The sequence below is a fragment of the Cygnus olor genome, chromosome 12 (genome assembly GCF_009769625.2).
Source record: "Cygnus olor isolate bCygOlo1 chromosome 12, bCygOlo1.pri.v2, whole genome shotgun sequence".
Lineage (NCBI taxonomy): Eukaryota > Metazoa > Chordata > Aves > Anseriformes > Anatidae > Cygnus > Cygnus olor.
This window is the reverse complement of record NC_049180.1, coordinates 1,104,307-1,121,080: the sequence shown is the minus strand read 5'-3', so window position 1 is coordinate 1,121,080 and position 16,774 is coordinate 1,104,307. Positions and strand designations below refer to the sequence as shown.

General features: G+C 52.1%; 1 protein-coding gene across 3 annotated transcripts in view; it reads left to right on the top strand.

Moving 5' to 3' along the window:
- Positions 1–873: 873 nt before the first annotated feature.
- Positions 874–16,774, top strand: part of NFAT5 (nuclear factor of activated T cells 5) — a 58,216-nt gene continuing 42,315 nt past the window's right edge. For all 3 annotated transcript variants that reach the window (XM_040571710.1, XM_040571708.1, XM_040571707.1), the window contains exon 1: positions 874–1,015. In XM_040571710.1, coding sequence (XP_040427644.1) covers positions 943–1,015 — 73 coding nt within the window. In that variant the 5' untranslated portion in view covers positions 874–942. The remainder of the gene's footprint in view (positions 1,016–16,774) is intronic.

The following is a 16,774-nucleotide window of genomic DNA, read 5'->3' as shown; positions in this document are numbered from 1 at the left end:
GGCTCTGTGATTCCCTGCGGTGCGTGGTGCGCCCGGCTCTCCCTGGTGCTGCCAGGCCCAGCACCGAGCGCAGCGCCTCATCTGCGGCCCCCTGCCTCGCTTTAGCCGTTTATCGGCCGTTTTTTGGAGATGAGGCAGACGTTTTTTGGGGACAAGATGGACATTTCCGGGGGACAAAGCGGGCTATTTTTAGGGACAAGGCACGTTTTTGGGGAACAATGCAGATTTTTTCTGGGGACAACGTAGACGTTTCCTGGGGACAAGGCAGACGATTTTTGAGGACGATGCCGACGTTTTTCGGGACGAGGCAGACGGGAGCCCGCCCCGGCCTCTCCCCTCCTCACGGCCCCGCGCGAGGCCCCTCACTCCCCCCCCGTTCTAGACGTTTCCTCGCCCCCCGCCCGCGCGCGGCCCCCCCCCCCCGCGCTGCTCGCTGCCGCCGCGCCCCGCCCCTCCCCGCGCGGCCCCGCGCACGCGCGCTGCGGCTCCGCCGCCGGCGCGCGGGGAGCGAGGGAAGCGCAGCGGGCCGCTCCGCGCATGCGCGCCTGCCCTGCCGGGGGGGGCCGTCCCGCCGCCGCGCCTCCCCCCCTCCCGGGGCGCATGCGCGGGCCGGCGGCGCCGGGGTTCCTGGCCCGCGCCCCCTCCCCGCGGGCCGCGCAGGCGCAGAGTGGCAGCGGAGGGGGCGGGCGGGCGCGTTCCGTTGGCAGCGGCCGGCTCCTGTCAGCGGCGGGTGGCGGCGCCCGGTCCCCACGGCGAGCGGAGCCCCCGGCCCGGCCCGAACCCACCCGAGCAGACCCGACCCGAGCAGACCCGGCCCGATCCGAGGCACCGGCCCCGGCCCCGTCCCGCCGCGCCCCCGCCCGCCGCCCCCCCCCCGGCCGGCCCCCCCCCGGCTCGGCCCCGCTGCCGCCGCCCCTCGCCCCGCCGGGCCGCGGAGCTGCGATGCCCTCGGACTTCATCTCTCTGCTCAGCGCCGACCTCGACCTCGAGTCCCCCAAGTCGCTGTACTCCAAGGGTGAGCGGGGCTGCGCGGGGCTGCGCGGGGCTCCGGGACCGGGCCGCGGGGCCGACCCCCCCCCCTCCCCCGCCTCGGGCCGGGCTCCCCCGGGCGCATTCCAGGCCCGAGCCCGCAGGAATGTGTCCCGACGGGTTCCGGCGGCGGCGGGGGGCTCGCGGCTGCCGCCTCCCGACCGGGCCGCGGCCGGGAACGCGGATGCGGCCCCGCTCACCCCGGCGGCGGCCCCGGGGAGGCCGCGGCCCGGCCCCTCCAGCCGCGGGGCTCGGCCTGGCGGGGCCGTGCGGGGCCGTGCGGGGCCGGGGGCAGCGCTGCGGGCACCGGGGGCAGCGCCCGGAGGGTGCGGAGCGGGCCCTGCGCCGCCCGGGGGGGGGGGGGGGGGGGGGGCAGCGGTCGGGGCTAACGCCGGAGCAAAGATTAAAGTTTTTTTTTTTTTTGTAGGGTTTTTTTTTTTTTGAAGCTGCTCGCAATGCGCTTGTTAACCGTGAGTCATGTGTCGTTAGTGCCAAACCTAAAAGAAATAAAAGCGCGGCCGCGAATGAAAGTGCAACTTGGGAGCTCCCGGGCTGCCCTCGGCCAGCGGCTCGCTGCTGGGGCCTGAAGTTGTGTGAGAGGTGGGGGGGTCCTGGGGACGTGTGGCTGGGTGGCTTGTGGGGTACCTGGGATCGTGTGGCTGCAGGGGATCCAAGGCCTCCTGCTGTCCATCGTACTCCAGTTGGCTTCGGTTCTGGTGAGGACAATGGAAGGGAGAAGCTTTTTGAGACAGGGTGGGTCTGGTAAAATAAAAAAGTAAAAATACGAGTGATAAAACCCCATCAAATTGGTCTTTCAAATTCCCAATACGATCAATAAAAATTGTGTGTTATTAAATAACGAGTAAACATCTAAATAAAAGCCTTCTGTGTAAGGCACGGAACTTCTTCAAGGACTCACGCTTAATTGAGCAGAACTTGTGAGCTCACCGATCCTACTGTGAATGCTCAAAAATCTTAATTTGTTTGTAGTTAACAGGATGGCTGAGTGTCTGGGTCAGGTAGGAAGAGCTTCTCGGAAGGGTTGATTAAGAGCGGATTTTCCCTCCGGCAGCACTGATGTGGGGTCAGAGCTAGCGGGGGTCTGCAGAAGGATGTCTCACGCTTCGAGTGGCTGTAACGAGCCTCCTGGTGCAAACGAGAGGGCACATGATAGAGGCGTATAGCGCAGTGAATGGCCGTAAAGAGGCCGAAGCAAGGATTGCTCTTTATGTTTTGTCATAACAGAAGATCAAGGAGATGTTAATTTAAAATGCATTTTAATTTAAATTGAAATTTAGAATGAATGAATGTGCTTTTACAGTAATAATTAATCTATTCTCTTTGCTGCAAGGTATGTTCGTACGACTTTAGCTGGATTTAGGAAAAGGTATTAGCGGTTATCTGATTAATCAGAACACGCTCAGTTGCTTTTTTATTTAGTTTTATAGATAGACACAGATAAACTTATCCTGTGGACTTACACTCTGGATAAACTTACCCTGTTAACTTATCCTTTGGATCGGAGCATAGGTGCACCCGATGAGATAAGGGAGAGGCCTGAACGCCGCGAGGGAGCCACAACTATGCATTTGTGATGAGGGCGTGCGAGGAGCTCCTCGGCAGCGCGCTCCCAGAGCCGCAGCTGAACTGGGGCCAGTACCTTCTCTGCTGGGACCCGGGCTGCGGGCCTGGCAGCGTGAGCGGGGTGACAGAACGAAGTTCTTGTCCCGGCGCGGTCGGGGCTGCTCGCCGGTGCGTGTTGGAGACGGGAGCACGGACGTGGGCCAAGCCGTAAGGGTTGGGGTCTTCGTGGGAGTCCCGAGGTTTTCTGGTGTTTGTACTCGAGTCTGTTGGAACTCAAGTAGAAGAATATTAGTGCACGGGTTGGAATGTGCTTGTCTGCTCTTTTTAAAAAAAAAAAAAAAAAAAGAAAAGAAAAAACGTGAAGTTATATTTGAAACTCCAGTGACTCGAGATGTGCCCTATGCTAGTGCAATTTTTTTTGTGGTATGGTTTGGCCTGTTCCCTGGAGAGGCCGCGTTATGTCATCAGCGCGCGGTGTCGCTACGCATTAATGTTTTTGCTTCCACGGCCCTTTCACATTAGATTTTTGTTTTCATATTGCTGTCAAAATGTTCGGCAAAACTTCGGAAAACGCACAGACCTGAGGTGAAATGGCAATACAAAGTGAGCATCAGCAACTTAAAATTTGATCCGATTATTCATTTCAGGTTTTTTTTTCCTATTATGTTTACCTTGGGAAAGAGAATATTTTTCTTTGAGTATCCAAGTACTTTCTCTCCCGGTTTACACTTTTGCGTAGTCCCGTGAGCCAGTCCAGCCAGCTCGAATCCACGCTTGCCGAGCTCAAACACTCTCGTCCCCTTTTTCCCTTTTTCCTCCGCTCGTGCCAACGTTTCTGTAGCCGTGCGACGAGCTGGGCTGGGGAACCGATCCTCTCAAAATTAACTCCGCTCTTCCCTTCTTCGTCCCCACCAAAAAAGAAGGGGAAGAGAAGCTATGCTTTGACCTAGATGAGCCTCCTGCCCGTGTTTGCTGTGGGCCCTCATGAATGACTTAGGCTGACTCAAGGACGGGACATGTGAGAACCGGCCGTGGGGAAGGGTGGGACCACTCCTCCTGCAGCCGTGCCAGCTTGTGTTGGCTGAAAATGATAGTGAAACAACCCAAATTGCAGGCCTCTGGAATCTGGCCGGTTACGGCTGTTAAAAATAAAATAAACGCGAAATGTTGGTGCCTAGGCCTGCTGCTGGAGCTCGTCCCCACGGCGTCTGAAGAACTGACTTGTGCTGAGCACTGAAAATCCAGCTTCTGAAATATAATCGGTATTTTTAAAAGTGAACGCTTTGTAGCCATTGCAGAAGGATGGGAGCTGCTAGAGAGATCCTAGAGATGACCATAAATTGCAGTCTTCCCATCTTTACGTAACGCGCTGTCCTTTTTGAAATAAAACAACCAAAATGTGCATACAAATTAGTAATGGAGTAGAAGAATCACTGGAGCGTAAAACCGAAAACCTTGAGGCTAGTTGTTCTGTGGTTGAGCATCATATGCAGCATTCAAGTCTAACAAAGTTAGCTATTCATGACGAACAGGCCGAGGGAAAAAAATGTGATGAAAGCAGTTCATCCAGCGTCAGGTACTAAATGTGAGCAGATGAAATGTGCTGCTTTAGCTAACGCGTTCATTGTAAGCAACTAAAAAGTAACGTGTGTACCAAAAGGTGCATTTTTTTCACCGGAGCAAGTAAGATCAGAACTTTTTATCCCCCCTACTCCCTCCCTCTGTTTTTGCTTCACATATCTGAGCAACTGTGAAGCTGCGAGACTTTCTGGAACTGGAAGCAACAAGAAAAATGTTAGCAGTGTCCTAAATAGCTCCCTTGCCCTGGAAACGTCACACAGTCACAACTCCGCTTCCTTCCCCCCTTCAGTGACTGTAGCCTGCTTGTGCTCGCTGAGCCGCCGATGCAGGACGCGTGCTGCTGAGCGATGTTTTCTCTGCTAGAACTTTTTTCGTTCCACGACCCAAGAGGTAACTGCAGCAAGACAGCGAATGAATTATCTCCGAGAGGCGGAACAGATGCTTTACACGAATCTTAAGGGTCTGCTTTTAGTTTTAAAGTTTAGAACTAATTCCAGCAGTTTTGGTAATAGAAATAACACACGGTGTTCAGCTTCTTTTTGCGCCTCCCAGAAGGTGCCCGAGCAGGCAAACCGTGCCGAGCGTCACCGGTGGGGACGGACTGCACGCGGCTGGGGTTGGGACGTAAGGCAATTGGACGTGGATTCTGCCAGAGTTCCTTAAGCTCTGTCGGCCTTGCAATTCTCTGGTTCGCTTTTGAATCTTTCTAGCTAATTGGCTTTAAAATCAGAACCGTGGAGTGTGTTGCTGCAGGATGATCACGTCAGGATTTGGGGCCGGGGGAGGACGTTGAGTCCGCAGCTCTTCGCGCCGTAACTCGAAAAGTGCAGGGACGGTGCTGTGCGAGCACCCCCGCGCCCGCTGCCTGTTCCCACCCATGCGCTGTTCTCTAAATTGTGCCAGCACGATTGTTTTCTTGTGTCCGCGAGCTCAATGGCATTGGGAAACCAATCTAGAACGAGTATGTCGTGCTTTTGATCGGATTTTCTGACGTCGTTCTGCCCCCTGCTCTAGTTTACTGTGCAGCTGCACGAGCGGTGGTGTCGAGACAAGACCGGGCATCTCGAGGGCTGGGATTAAGCGGTGGAGGAAGTAGCAGACGAGGTGGAACTGCCAAACCGGCTCTGCTGCGCAAGGAGGTGCTCCTCGAGTTGTGCCTGCTGCTGCCCAAAGGCTGCTGGCCTGGGGCGCGGGGTGGCTCTGCGGAGCAGCACCCTGCTGGCTCCCGCCCGCCTCCCCCTGCCCCGCGAGCTGCTCCTCGGCGGTGGGTGCTGCCGGGTCTGGGGGCCGTGCACGGTGGGTTGGGCTCCGTTGCCATCTGCCTGCAAGTTCAGATGGGTACCCTTCGCTCTGAAGGGCTCTCAGGGGCCCAGAAGCTGGAAAACTGTCTTTGGTTCTTGTACGGGTGTTTCTGATAGCTGCAGAGGAAGAAAGTGTTTCTCGGTACCTTCCTTTCCTCCCACCTGCATCTTCATTTTTTCAGTTCATCATACTCTTCATTGACACAGGGTTATGCCACCCTGCATCCCTTGTACTTCGTTTCGCTCTGGAAAGTTCTGTCTGCATTCTCCGTGCTTACTCTAACAGCTCTGGGCTTCAGTTAGTTCAGGGCCTGCATATTTGAGATCCATCGAAGCTGCTCGTAAGGGGAATCTATAGCTTGTTGCTCTTCAGCATAGTCAAGAACCTCTTATTTTGTCCTTTGTTTCCCAGATCGTAGGTTAAGACCATCCAATTTTTATAAGGCATCTGATCTTTCTTGGCTTATTTATAAGCTTTCAACAGAATATTTGACTTTTGGGGTCTGTTGATTAAGACAAACAATTACCAGACTTCAGATGAGTCATATGGAGTCTTGATCTGATTTTTACATTGATGCACAGATTACTTAGATTTAGGCGGAAATTACTTCGAGTTGGAGAAAAAGAAGGAATAGAAATGACTTCTTTTATAAAAAAGACAACAGCCTGACCTGGTTTTGCAGTTCAGATATGCCGGTAAGCCTTGCAGAAATTGATGAGTGGCCAAAGTGCAGGTGAAGTAAGGTATGTGCTCACCTCCGTGCAGTTTATCGCGTGTGTTATCTCCCCTGTGTTTATGTAAAGAGTAAACCGATGAGGCTGAAAATACTGAGCCCAGCTTGGGCTTTCCCGTCAGTAAGTACAGCGATCGTTTCAGGCGCCGACTGCAATGAACTCGGGGGTCTAACTGAGCTGCGTTGTAACAGCGGGTTGTGCTGGGCACGGTAAAACTCGAAGTAACTGCTCCTTGCAAAAGCGTGCGGCGCTCTAGCAGCGTTTGAAATGTAAGTGCTTCACGTCCCTTCTGTTACGGTGCTCGCTTGGGTGCTTCTTGGTGAGCTGTGTGGCGAGCATCGCTGCGAGGCCGGGAGGAAGAAAGGTTTCTCTGGTTACAGAAATGCGCTGAAGAATCGCTCTCCCAGCCCCCTCGATCCGTTGTCCCTACAGAGGCTTTACGGTTGTTTTGTAAACAATTAGAAGGGATTTCAGATCATCTTACCGAGTTTATAAAACAAATGCAAAATGCCGAAGTAACGCAAAGTTCTGTTGTTAAAAGCAGATTTGAGTTGTGGTAAAGTTCAGGCTGTTTGGCGAACAAAGGAAGATCCTAACGCACAGCAAGATGAAGCCTGCAGAGAAGAGAGAGGCTTAAAGACAAGAATAAAAAGTTTGTGTGTGTTGGAGCTTCACTCCGGTTCAGACACACGGACACCTCCAGGCCAGCCGCTTCAGTCTCATGGTTTGCAGGCCTGACTTTTTCTTTGTACGGATTTGCTGGGCGGCAGAATCTGTAAGTTTTGATAGCAGCACTGCAGAGTGATTGGAAAAGAATGAGCTGCGGGGAGCAGTGGTTTCCATTAACTGATGGCAGTTTGTTTCCTTGCGCGTAGGGGAACACCATCTACTCGCACGGCTGTTAACTGATGGTGGCTGTGCAGGCTGCTTTGTAAAACGGGGCAGGAAGACGCGAGCTGTCCGTGCCAATCCGCCTCCATTAAGGTTATATTCCGCTCCCGTCAGCGTGTTGCTGGCAGCCGGGGCTCCCGAGCTGCGGCGGTAGCAGAGCTCGCGCCAGGCAGCGCGTCGGTACGCTGTGCGAGGCGGCCTTCGGTGCCCCTGCCTTCGTGTGCGCAGTTGGGTCGGGGTACAGCAGCAGTATCAGGACCTTTCTGTTCCTGTTTCCAGCTAAAGTTTGTCTCCTCAGTTTAATATTAGGAATGAGGAGGTCTCCCATTTTAAAATACTTGAGTAGGTTTGTGTTTTGTTTTTTAGGGGAAAAAAGTGTCTTGGTTTAGAACATGCATTCCAGTTAAAACGTTACCAAATAATTGCCCCGGTTTTGTCTCGTAAGTAAATGTTGCAGACCCCAGGAACTCGATTTAGGCTTGTGAAAGCAGTGAGGGGTACCGGTTGTGCAGGGCCAGGAGAGGAGCCGAGCGTGTCGCGCAGCCGCCGAGGCCGATCAGCCAGTGCGAGCTGCGGCTTGCTGGGGACCGCGGCCGCTTGGGTCTGAACATCCCTGCAGATGGAGACTCCGCACCCGCTGTGGGCGACCAATGCCAGTGTCTGACCAGCCTCACGGGTTAAAAATAAATCAATAAATCTCATCTGTAAGTATATTTGAGTGAGCGTGGTCAGAGCCCTTCCTTTGCCTGCGCACAGATTTCATCCGGGTATAAAACTTGCTTTGTTTTTCTTTTAGGGCATCTGAATTCTAGACAGAGCCATCTGCCTCTCCTTGAAACTTGAGCCGTACCTAGAGTGGAATTGCTTTTTAATTGGGTGGGGAAATCTTTTATTTATTTATTATTTGTGGCCTGAAAGGATTCAGTTCAAGCTTTGGTTCAGTGCTCTCACTTAAGGAGAAAAAAGAAAGTGCTTTTAGGGGTGTGGTAGCAGGGAAGGGATTAGATTGTTCAGAGTAAAATGAAGTACTGCTTGTCGTGCAGGTATTCCAATACATCAATACAATAGCAAAAGAATTCATTTGGTAAGATTACCTTTCTACCCCTGAGCCAGGGAACCTACAGGGCTTTATTTTTACTGAATTAAGCTTTTAGACATGGATGAAAGAAAGCTGAAGCACTCTGGGAGTTTGAAGCAGACGCTTAGTGTAGTGGGCTACTAATTGCCTGTCAAAGAAACTCTGAGTACGAGGTTCCCCTCCGTAGAATTTGAGGAGGGAAAGGCACGTTAACCGACTGGGGAGATCTGAAGTACAACCGCGGGTGCGCTGTGGTTTTTGAGGGGCTGTCACAGTGTGCTGGAAGCGTGCTGGGGCAGAGGAGTCTGAGACGAGGCACGTTGGAATCCCCAGCAGCTTTTGGCAGGGATGCTATATCGGTCCGGATAGGATCATTATCGGCATGCTAGCTGATTATCCCCACGAACTCTAACCCTCAGCGGGCTTACCTTCTGTTACGTTGTCTTTCCTTGAATCCACGTCAAGCCTGAGCGTATCCAGTGCTGCGCATACAGAACTGAAGGAGAACTGAGCGGAGCGGGTGGACAAGAAGAGTCTGAAAGCCATGGACGGTACGCCGCAGATAAACAGGCCGTGCCTATTTATTATTTTTCATGGCTTCAGAGATAAAGACACCCAGTGCAATGACCAGCCGGCAATTTAAAACAAGATATGCATATATTTTGGTACACTGTTTAATTGTAGAAGCAGTTGATAAATGTTCTGGGTAGAAAAAGTATAAATGAGTTAGATCTGTAGGGGATACAGCTGCTTAGGGCAGCCCGTAAGCTAGGGACCTAGTCTGTAGCTGATTGTTAGAACCTGGAAGGTATTCTGGTCTAAACTTCCTAGTTCTTGTAAGCTTCTCCTTGTAGTTTGCTGCTGTCAGAGAAGAGGTATGGCCTAATCAATACTTAGTTTGATTTGGTATCACCATCCTTGTGTTTTATACGACTTGGCAATTCCAGACCAGTTACTCCACTCATTCTTTCACTGCTGTTCTCCCTCTGATTCCACCGGGATTTTAGCTCTGCAGTACAGAAAATAATTTTTTATCCACGTTTTGCCATTAAATATTTGGCTTAGGTTCCGACTTGTCTCCTGAGAGTGATCTGCGAACATGTTTGGAGAAGAACTCGCTTAACGCTTTCCATACCTGATTTTACAAACAACTGGCATCTGGGTTTCCACGAGGAGCTCCTTCCAGGTGCTGTGTTTGTCACGCAGGTTGCCTGGGGGTTTGGAGTGCCCCTCGCTGCTGCCCTCCATCCGTACCTGCAGCGTGTGGGACGCCGGGTGCGTGTCAGCAGCGCTGCTCCTCAGACAGCGCGGGGCTGGGAGGGAGCCCTGGGACCTCGTGCTCTGCAGGGCGTGCTTTGTACAAGTCCTCTTCAACACGTGCGTCTGCTGCAGCATTCCAGCTCACTAAAAAGGATTTTATGTCCGATCTTTTTTTTTCATTTTCCTGTTTTCCCGTTCCAGCCCGAGCACGTTCAGAGCAGCCCGCAGCGGCGCGCTGTCGTTAGTGCTGAGCGCGGCAGAAAGCTGAGCGGGTGGCCCAGCGCTCGTGTGCCGTGTTCGAGGCACCTTGGGCACGGAGGTGTGTGCAGCATCCAGGCGGCCTTCCATTGCTTCGTGTCCTTCAGCGTTGGGGCAGTTTTACCCCCTCACATGGGGTCTTGTAATAGCCAGGGGAAGCTGGTGAGATACAGGAACCTCGCGTGTGTGGTACAGGGGCCGTGGATGTGGTAGGTGTGCTAGGGAGCGTGTCAAGTCTCATGAGCACAGTTCCTAACCCCCTGTTTATAATAAAATACTGAATCTGAGAGGTGGCTGCAATGTAGTGAAAGTCTATCTGCTCCCCAGGGCAGTGGGCACGGCACCGAGCTGCTGGCGTTCGGGGTGTTTGGACGCTGCTCCCAGACACAGGCGTTGGGTTTTGGGTGCTCCTGAGTGGAGCCTGGCGTGGGACTCGGTGATCCTGGTGGGTCCCTTCCAGCTCAGGATATTCTGCCGTTCTGTGATTCTAGTTCAGGTGCTGTGTTGCACCTACAGAACTGGCATCGCTGGCAGGAGCACCTCTAGGTTTCCAGGGAATTTTGATTTTGAAACAATAGCAATGTTTTAAAGTGGATGAGAAATAGATATGGCTAGTCTTTGTTCTTTGGACATAGCGTATTGGTGTTTTTTGAGCGTTTGAGAATGTAAGTCATTGTAGTGACAGAGTGTGAAGACAGGAGAAGACCAATTATCCTTAAAATTCAGTTTAGTGTCGAACCACAAATAAAGAAATGTCATTGTTATAACATTTTCTATACAGTAGTTACATGGCAAAATGGAGTTGTTTGAATTCCTTAATTGAATTGTCACACCTGTCATTTTCGGAGCCTTTCCGAAGGGTAACCTCGGCTGTTTCCTGTGTGCTGGAAGATCAAAACATGGCAGCGTTGGACTGGTTTCTTTTAATTCTTAAGGTATTGCCAACAGGTGTTTTTTTCTTTCTTCCCATTCCGGGTTATGCGAGATGTGCATCTTTAAACACTACTCATGTGTAATCAAGTCTTTCAAACGTGGTTGGGAGGTTTAACAGGTTTGTGGAGTGGTGCCCCGCTGTGTTCAAGTACCGGGGGTTCTGTCGTTCCTCAGTTCCTCTGCCTAGTCCCTCGTGGTGTTTTATTGGTTTCTTGGAGTTCTTGGGGTTTAGTCTGGAATTTACAACTGCATAGGAGAGGTGCTTGAGTAAGTCATTACCGGTCCGTTTCTTGAAGTGACACTCAGTAAATAAAGTCGTTCTCTCTTTCTGAGATGTGTAAAATTGGATGCAAACAGGACCCAGGATTTATGGTGTCTGTCTGCATTTACAAAAGTACTCTTTGAGCTGTGAATGGGGATGACTGAAACACAGCCAGGAAAGCTTTATTTGATATTTGGATGTATGCCATAAACAGAGTTCAGCTAACACATGCCTTTGTCAGTTGCTGAAATTCAACTTTAAAGGGATTAATTTCTCAACCCTACCCTGCTGTGCAGAATCGTGAATATTAGCAGCTTTTCTGAAGGTTGGTGCCGTTCTTCAGTAACTGAGTTGTGTTCGGTTATAAATTGGTTGCAAGATTACCCTTTTAATACTAGCATTTTGGTACGAATTCTTGCTTCTTTAAAAAAGGAAGGAAAAACCTTTCAGATTTCGCTTATTTATTTTTAAATACGAGAGGCAATGATCCTGCTGTTGTGATAAAATGTTAATGCCTTTGCTGGTTAATAATATATTACTGATCATCTTTGTTTAAAGTAGAAGCGTGTGTCCCTCAGCAAGCTCTTCTCTCTTCTTTACTAACACTCGCAGTGCGTTTTGCTGTCGGAGCAGCAATGCTTGCAGGCAGGATTTGGATTTTACAGCGTCCGGTGCTGCATCATCGGCACGGAGCGCCAGAGCCTCGGCTGCGTCTTCGGAGTGGAGTTGCACCAGCACAAACTTTTTAATCAAAGTTTTCTAGGGCAGGCAGAATGATGGCATCTGCCTTTCCCTGCGTGCTCATGAATCATGTTGATTTAGGGTTTGCTGCTTTTGTCTGAAGCCGGAGGGGACTGGAAGGAAGATTTTATGTTTGGCTGTGTAAAACATCCTTGTATACACTGCAGTTTCTTTGAAAACCTGCCACTGTTGCTGTAGCAGCGATACAATTCTGCCAGCATTGACAGCGAGAGGAGCGCTGGCGGGAGGCCTCGCTGCTCTCCGCAGTGTGAACGGAGGCCTACGTCTCATCCCGTCGTTCCGAGACGTGCTGCGAGGTGTGTGACGGGGGCGTTGCTCGTGGGCTGAGCGTGGGGCCAGGCCCCCGCGGTGTGTCCCATGGCCTGCGGGGACTGCCGGTGCGGGAGGGTCAGACCGACGGCTTTGTAGGGCGCTTCAAGGGGCTTGCATCAAGGCCAGCAGGTAGGACGTTAGGGGAAACAAAAAAAGGGAACACACAAGTCCTTCGTGGTCACAGGCTGATCTGGCCCGTGCCTCTGTCCTGCGTTCATGTGGCAGGTGCCGTCCCTTCTCACTGCCCTCCTCACACTTTCCACACCTCCATGGAGCTCCGGGATGCTCCTGCCCACGTCCACGTCGTGGCTGCGGAGCCCGGGGCGAGCGCGAGCAGCCGCTGCCCCCGTAGCGGTGCCGGTTCTGAAGCCCGTCAGGCTCAGGGCTGGCCCGCGGTGTGTGAAGCACATCCGTACATCCATCGCTCTGCACTGTGGTAACGAACTCGCTCGGTAGCTCCTCTCCTGGCGCCCGTGGGAGGACCAGTGTGTCCTTGGTGGGTGTTTGGAGGGGGCTGGGGGCGGGCAGAGAACGGGGCGATCGGATGTCCCTGCGGGTTCCTCCTGACAGCCCGCACGCCGGCTTGGAAGTGTTCCCACACCCAGGCTTTTGTATACAGCGAGTCCGTGAGGGTCACGCGACGCCAACGTTTGGCAACAAAGCAAGGCTTTGCTTGTGCGCCGAGTATTTCGGGCTGCTGTAACTCTCCCACCCCTCAGTCATTCTTTGAAAACCCTTTGTGAGCGAAGCTATTGTGGCGGAGCTGTTGGCATGCGGCACGCTCAGCCACTAAACCATATTGCTTGTCGCAGGCACCGGGCTGCTGGGTAGAACCAAACTTTGTGTTTAAAAATAAAAGAAAATGCATAGGGTCTTCGGACAGAATCAGAGGCCTTGGTTTTTCAGGTGTAGAATATGTTTGGGGTTTAGTGCCTTTTACAAAAGGATCCGGAAGACCCTGAATTGCATGTGTAGCTGTATTAAATCGCAGCTGCCCTCCGAGTGAGGAGTGACAGGCCCGTGGCTGACACTGGGCAGCCTTGGCAGTACGGGTTTAAAGCTCACACTTTAACGTGAACTGTTGGAGTCGCAGAATCTGCATGCATGCACGCACGGGCACGTTGAACCTGATTTTTTATGCTTACCTGGGGATGTGGTGGAATATGGACACCGCTTTTTCTTCCTGGGGTCTCTTTCATTGGCAGAGTACATGTGCTTCGTTGTGCTTTTCTCACAGCCCATGTAGCTGAAGCTACTTGCAGGTTCATGTACTTCTAATTGCTTTTTTTTATAAATGTAGTTCCTTATAAACAGCTCTCTTTGCCTATATACTTGCTTTTTGATCAGCTTGGAGTACATTCTGAGGAGGGGTTTCTGCTAGCATGCTGGCAGCTGATGAGAAGAGTGCACCAAGGTTTTGTCTAATCTCTGGTGTGACTGTCATGTGCTGCAGCAAGGAAATGGCTTGGGAAGAAGCAGCCAAATCTGTGTGGGTATTAAAACATGTTGAGGAGACTAATATCAGTAGGGATCAAGTGGGCGGCCGTTCGGTGCAGAGAGCTTATTAAAACATAGGGATTATCTTGCTGTTGTTCAGGAGGCCGAAGGAGTGGGGAGAGATTTCCAGGATGTGCACCTAAAGGCCAAACACCGCCACGACCAGTGGAAAACGCCCCGGCTCCGCGCCCCCTGCGAGCAGCGTGGCCACCCGGCAGAAGGACAAGGGCTTCGGCAGCTTCGCCAACCAGTCCCGGCACAGGGAGAGCTAACGGGGCACTAAGTCGCTAGAAATCTCAGTTCTTAGGCCGTATAGCTGAGACTCCTGCGTGGCTGCAGCTGAGAAGTCGTTGGAGACGCTCAGCGTGGGGAGCTGCCGGGAAGTCTTGCAAGCGCCGCGAGTGAGGGAGTGCGGGCGCTGCGCCTTGGGTGTGCTGCCTTAGTGCTGAGCTGATTGCTTGCAGCTACTTCCAGTAGCTGTCCTGGGGAAACCGCCTCGCTTTCCTCTTCCCACCTCCCATCCAGTCGAAGTGATGGCGTCTGTCTCCATTCCAGAAGCTGAGCGCGGAGCGACCCGATCTCAGTGGTGTGCAGCTCCCGAAGCGCTGCAGGTCCGGCCGCGTGCGGCACCGGCTGCTCCTGCCGGCCCGGAGGCGGTGGGTGAGTGCTGCTGGAGGCCCTGCGTCGTGTCCGGGCTGCTGCTCTTGGCCCCGCTGCGCTGGTGCTGAGCTGCGGTAACGAGCAACCCTGCTACCGTATTGCTTTAATTGCTTTTCATTAATATTTCAACTCTGAATGCTTCGTGCAGGTTCAAGCAGCGCGCTGGCAAAATCTTGTGCTCCCCAGATGTCAAACTTTGCCGTGTGGGGTGCTGGCTCGGTATCTGGGGCTGTGCTGTGCTGGTGTAGCCACGTGAAATGCAGTTTTCTGACCTGGCAGCGTAACTGGCAGGCACATCAAAGTTACAGGCAGCTGATCGGAGAGGTTACACTGGCAGCATAATCGGATAAAGGGCAGTCGAAGAAACTTGACACTTAGAGTTCTTTTTTGTAAATCTGCCCTTCCCCATGTGTCCTTGATTTCAGTACCGGGATTCGCGAGGCCTGGGCTCACGTAGTTAGTCCAGTGAGGCATTTGGAGGGGCGATGCGAGGTTTGGAAGCTTATTGCGAGGAGGGCGTGCGATAGCCGATGGCACGGATGCGTGGCACAGAAACTGGTGGAGGTTTGTGTGTGGGGCTGAGCATGAGCCTCTTGGCTGCTGCTGAGCATTTGTTAGCTTTATTTTGCTCGTGTGTGGATCTTGTTTATACTTCATGGCAACAATAATCCTGAAATTGAGGTTCCTTTTTTCCTATATGGTGAAAGAAAATGTATTTAAGGAGAATGTTGGGTATAAATGGAGCTGCTGCTAGAGAAGAACGGGATCTCAGCATCAACCGATACGTTCTTCGAGGGGATTTAAAATAAGCAATAAATTACAAGGCACTTGTGCTGTCAGCTGACTGAATCCTGACTCCTTTACTCAACACAGTGGCTGCTGAAGACAGGAATTTTGGTTACGTATTTTTCCTGCTAATTAGGTAGAAATACGTAATGATGCTAATTTCTTTTTTTTCCTTTCTTTCAAAAGCAATACTGAGTTTAGACAACAACAGCTTTTTCTTTTTGTGGATGCTTTCCACATGAGTAAATGCAAAGTTCTAGCAGGAGTGTGTGTGTGTGTGTGTGTGTGTTCAAAACCAAACAGAAACCCCAAAGTGGTGATGGAGGTGAGCTGAGAGGAGAGGAAGGGAGTCAGCTATTTGAGAGCGATAGCAGGCACAGGGAGAAGCTGTATCCTCTGGGAAGAATTGGTTTCCTTGCAACAACTCTAATCTTTCTGGAATTTGTCAGTTTTTGCTTTAATGCTATTTATAGTGCAGCATATATAAACATTGGCCTGTGTTTAGGTGAAAACACAAAGTTTCATTTGAAGTCTGATCAGTTCAGAGCAGGTTTGATGTGGCAAGCTTTCTTAAAGGCACCGGCACAATTCAGATTCCTGAGGAAGGCTTGGAAACGGCAGTTCCTATAGCCCATGTCACTAGGGATGTGTGTTAGCCTGCGCCCTCTGGAAGGAAAACTGGGACGCTTTCCGCGGGCTGGGCTGAGGGCGGCCGCTTGCCCGGCGCTGGGTGCCTGCGTGGCGCTGGGTGCCGTTCCCCGGTGCCTCGGGATGGGGCTGGCGGTGTGGTGCAAGCTGAGCACGCCTTGGCTCGTAATGGTCTGGGGATCTGTGGGAATGTGCTTCAGTTCTAATGCTTGCTCCTCCTGCCATCCCCCTCCTTAGCGTATTGATAGGGTTATTCACAGAGATCGTGCTTGTGCTTATGGTAGATAAAATTACCGGTTCCCTGAGAAATGACGTGCTTTGGGAGGTCTGGATCTGAGCATCCCTTTAAAGCAGCGGATTTGACCGAACCTTTGTCACTTTTGAGGAGTAAATATTAAAACAAACAAGCAAAAGAAACCCAAACACAAGAACAAACCCTAAAGCTCAGTCCTACCTCATTACTTAATTGGCCTCCTGAATCAAGATACTCGTCTTGAAGAAAATTTGTAATTCAGCAGAAAATAGACCAACACGCACCTCGTGGTTTCCAAACGCCACGTTCTATTTGGAGACATTTTTGACGTATTGACAGCAGTGCCAGTGGCCGAGCTTATAGGGGCCATTCAGCATGGAAATAAGTACATGTTTTCTCTGGAAGTTGTTGGGATTTTGTGGTTCGCAAAGTATGCTGCCAGGCTCTGTCGCTAATGCTTTTTGTATGGAAGCAGATTGGCGTGAATGACGCTTGCTGCTAAGTTTTACTGCCCAGCTGGGAAGCAGAGCGACAGTGACATTAAAAATCTGCATCGAGTTTTCCATACCTGTCTCAGGCACGCAAATAATATTTATAAGGGATTTTCCTAGAGTTCTGTGGTGCAGAGCTGTCGATTCAGCTTGCATCTCTTCAGCGGGGTTGTTTGCATCCCCGCCTCGGGCGTTTGAAACAGCCGTGCATCTTTCATGGGTCCTCTTGAAGAGGTGCACTTAGAGCTGCGCGCCCGTGCCGAAGCGAAGCCGTGCTTATCTCAGGTAGCCGAACGACGCGTTCGGAGTCGTTCCGTGCAGCGAGAGCCCTTCCCAGCTGGGCGACCTGCTGCCAGCCCGTGTGCCTGCGCTGCTGCGCCTTGCGGCTCTGCGGCCCAAGTCACAAGTCCCTTTTCGGCGGGTCAGAGAGCTTCCTGTGAATGCCGGTTGGCG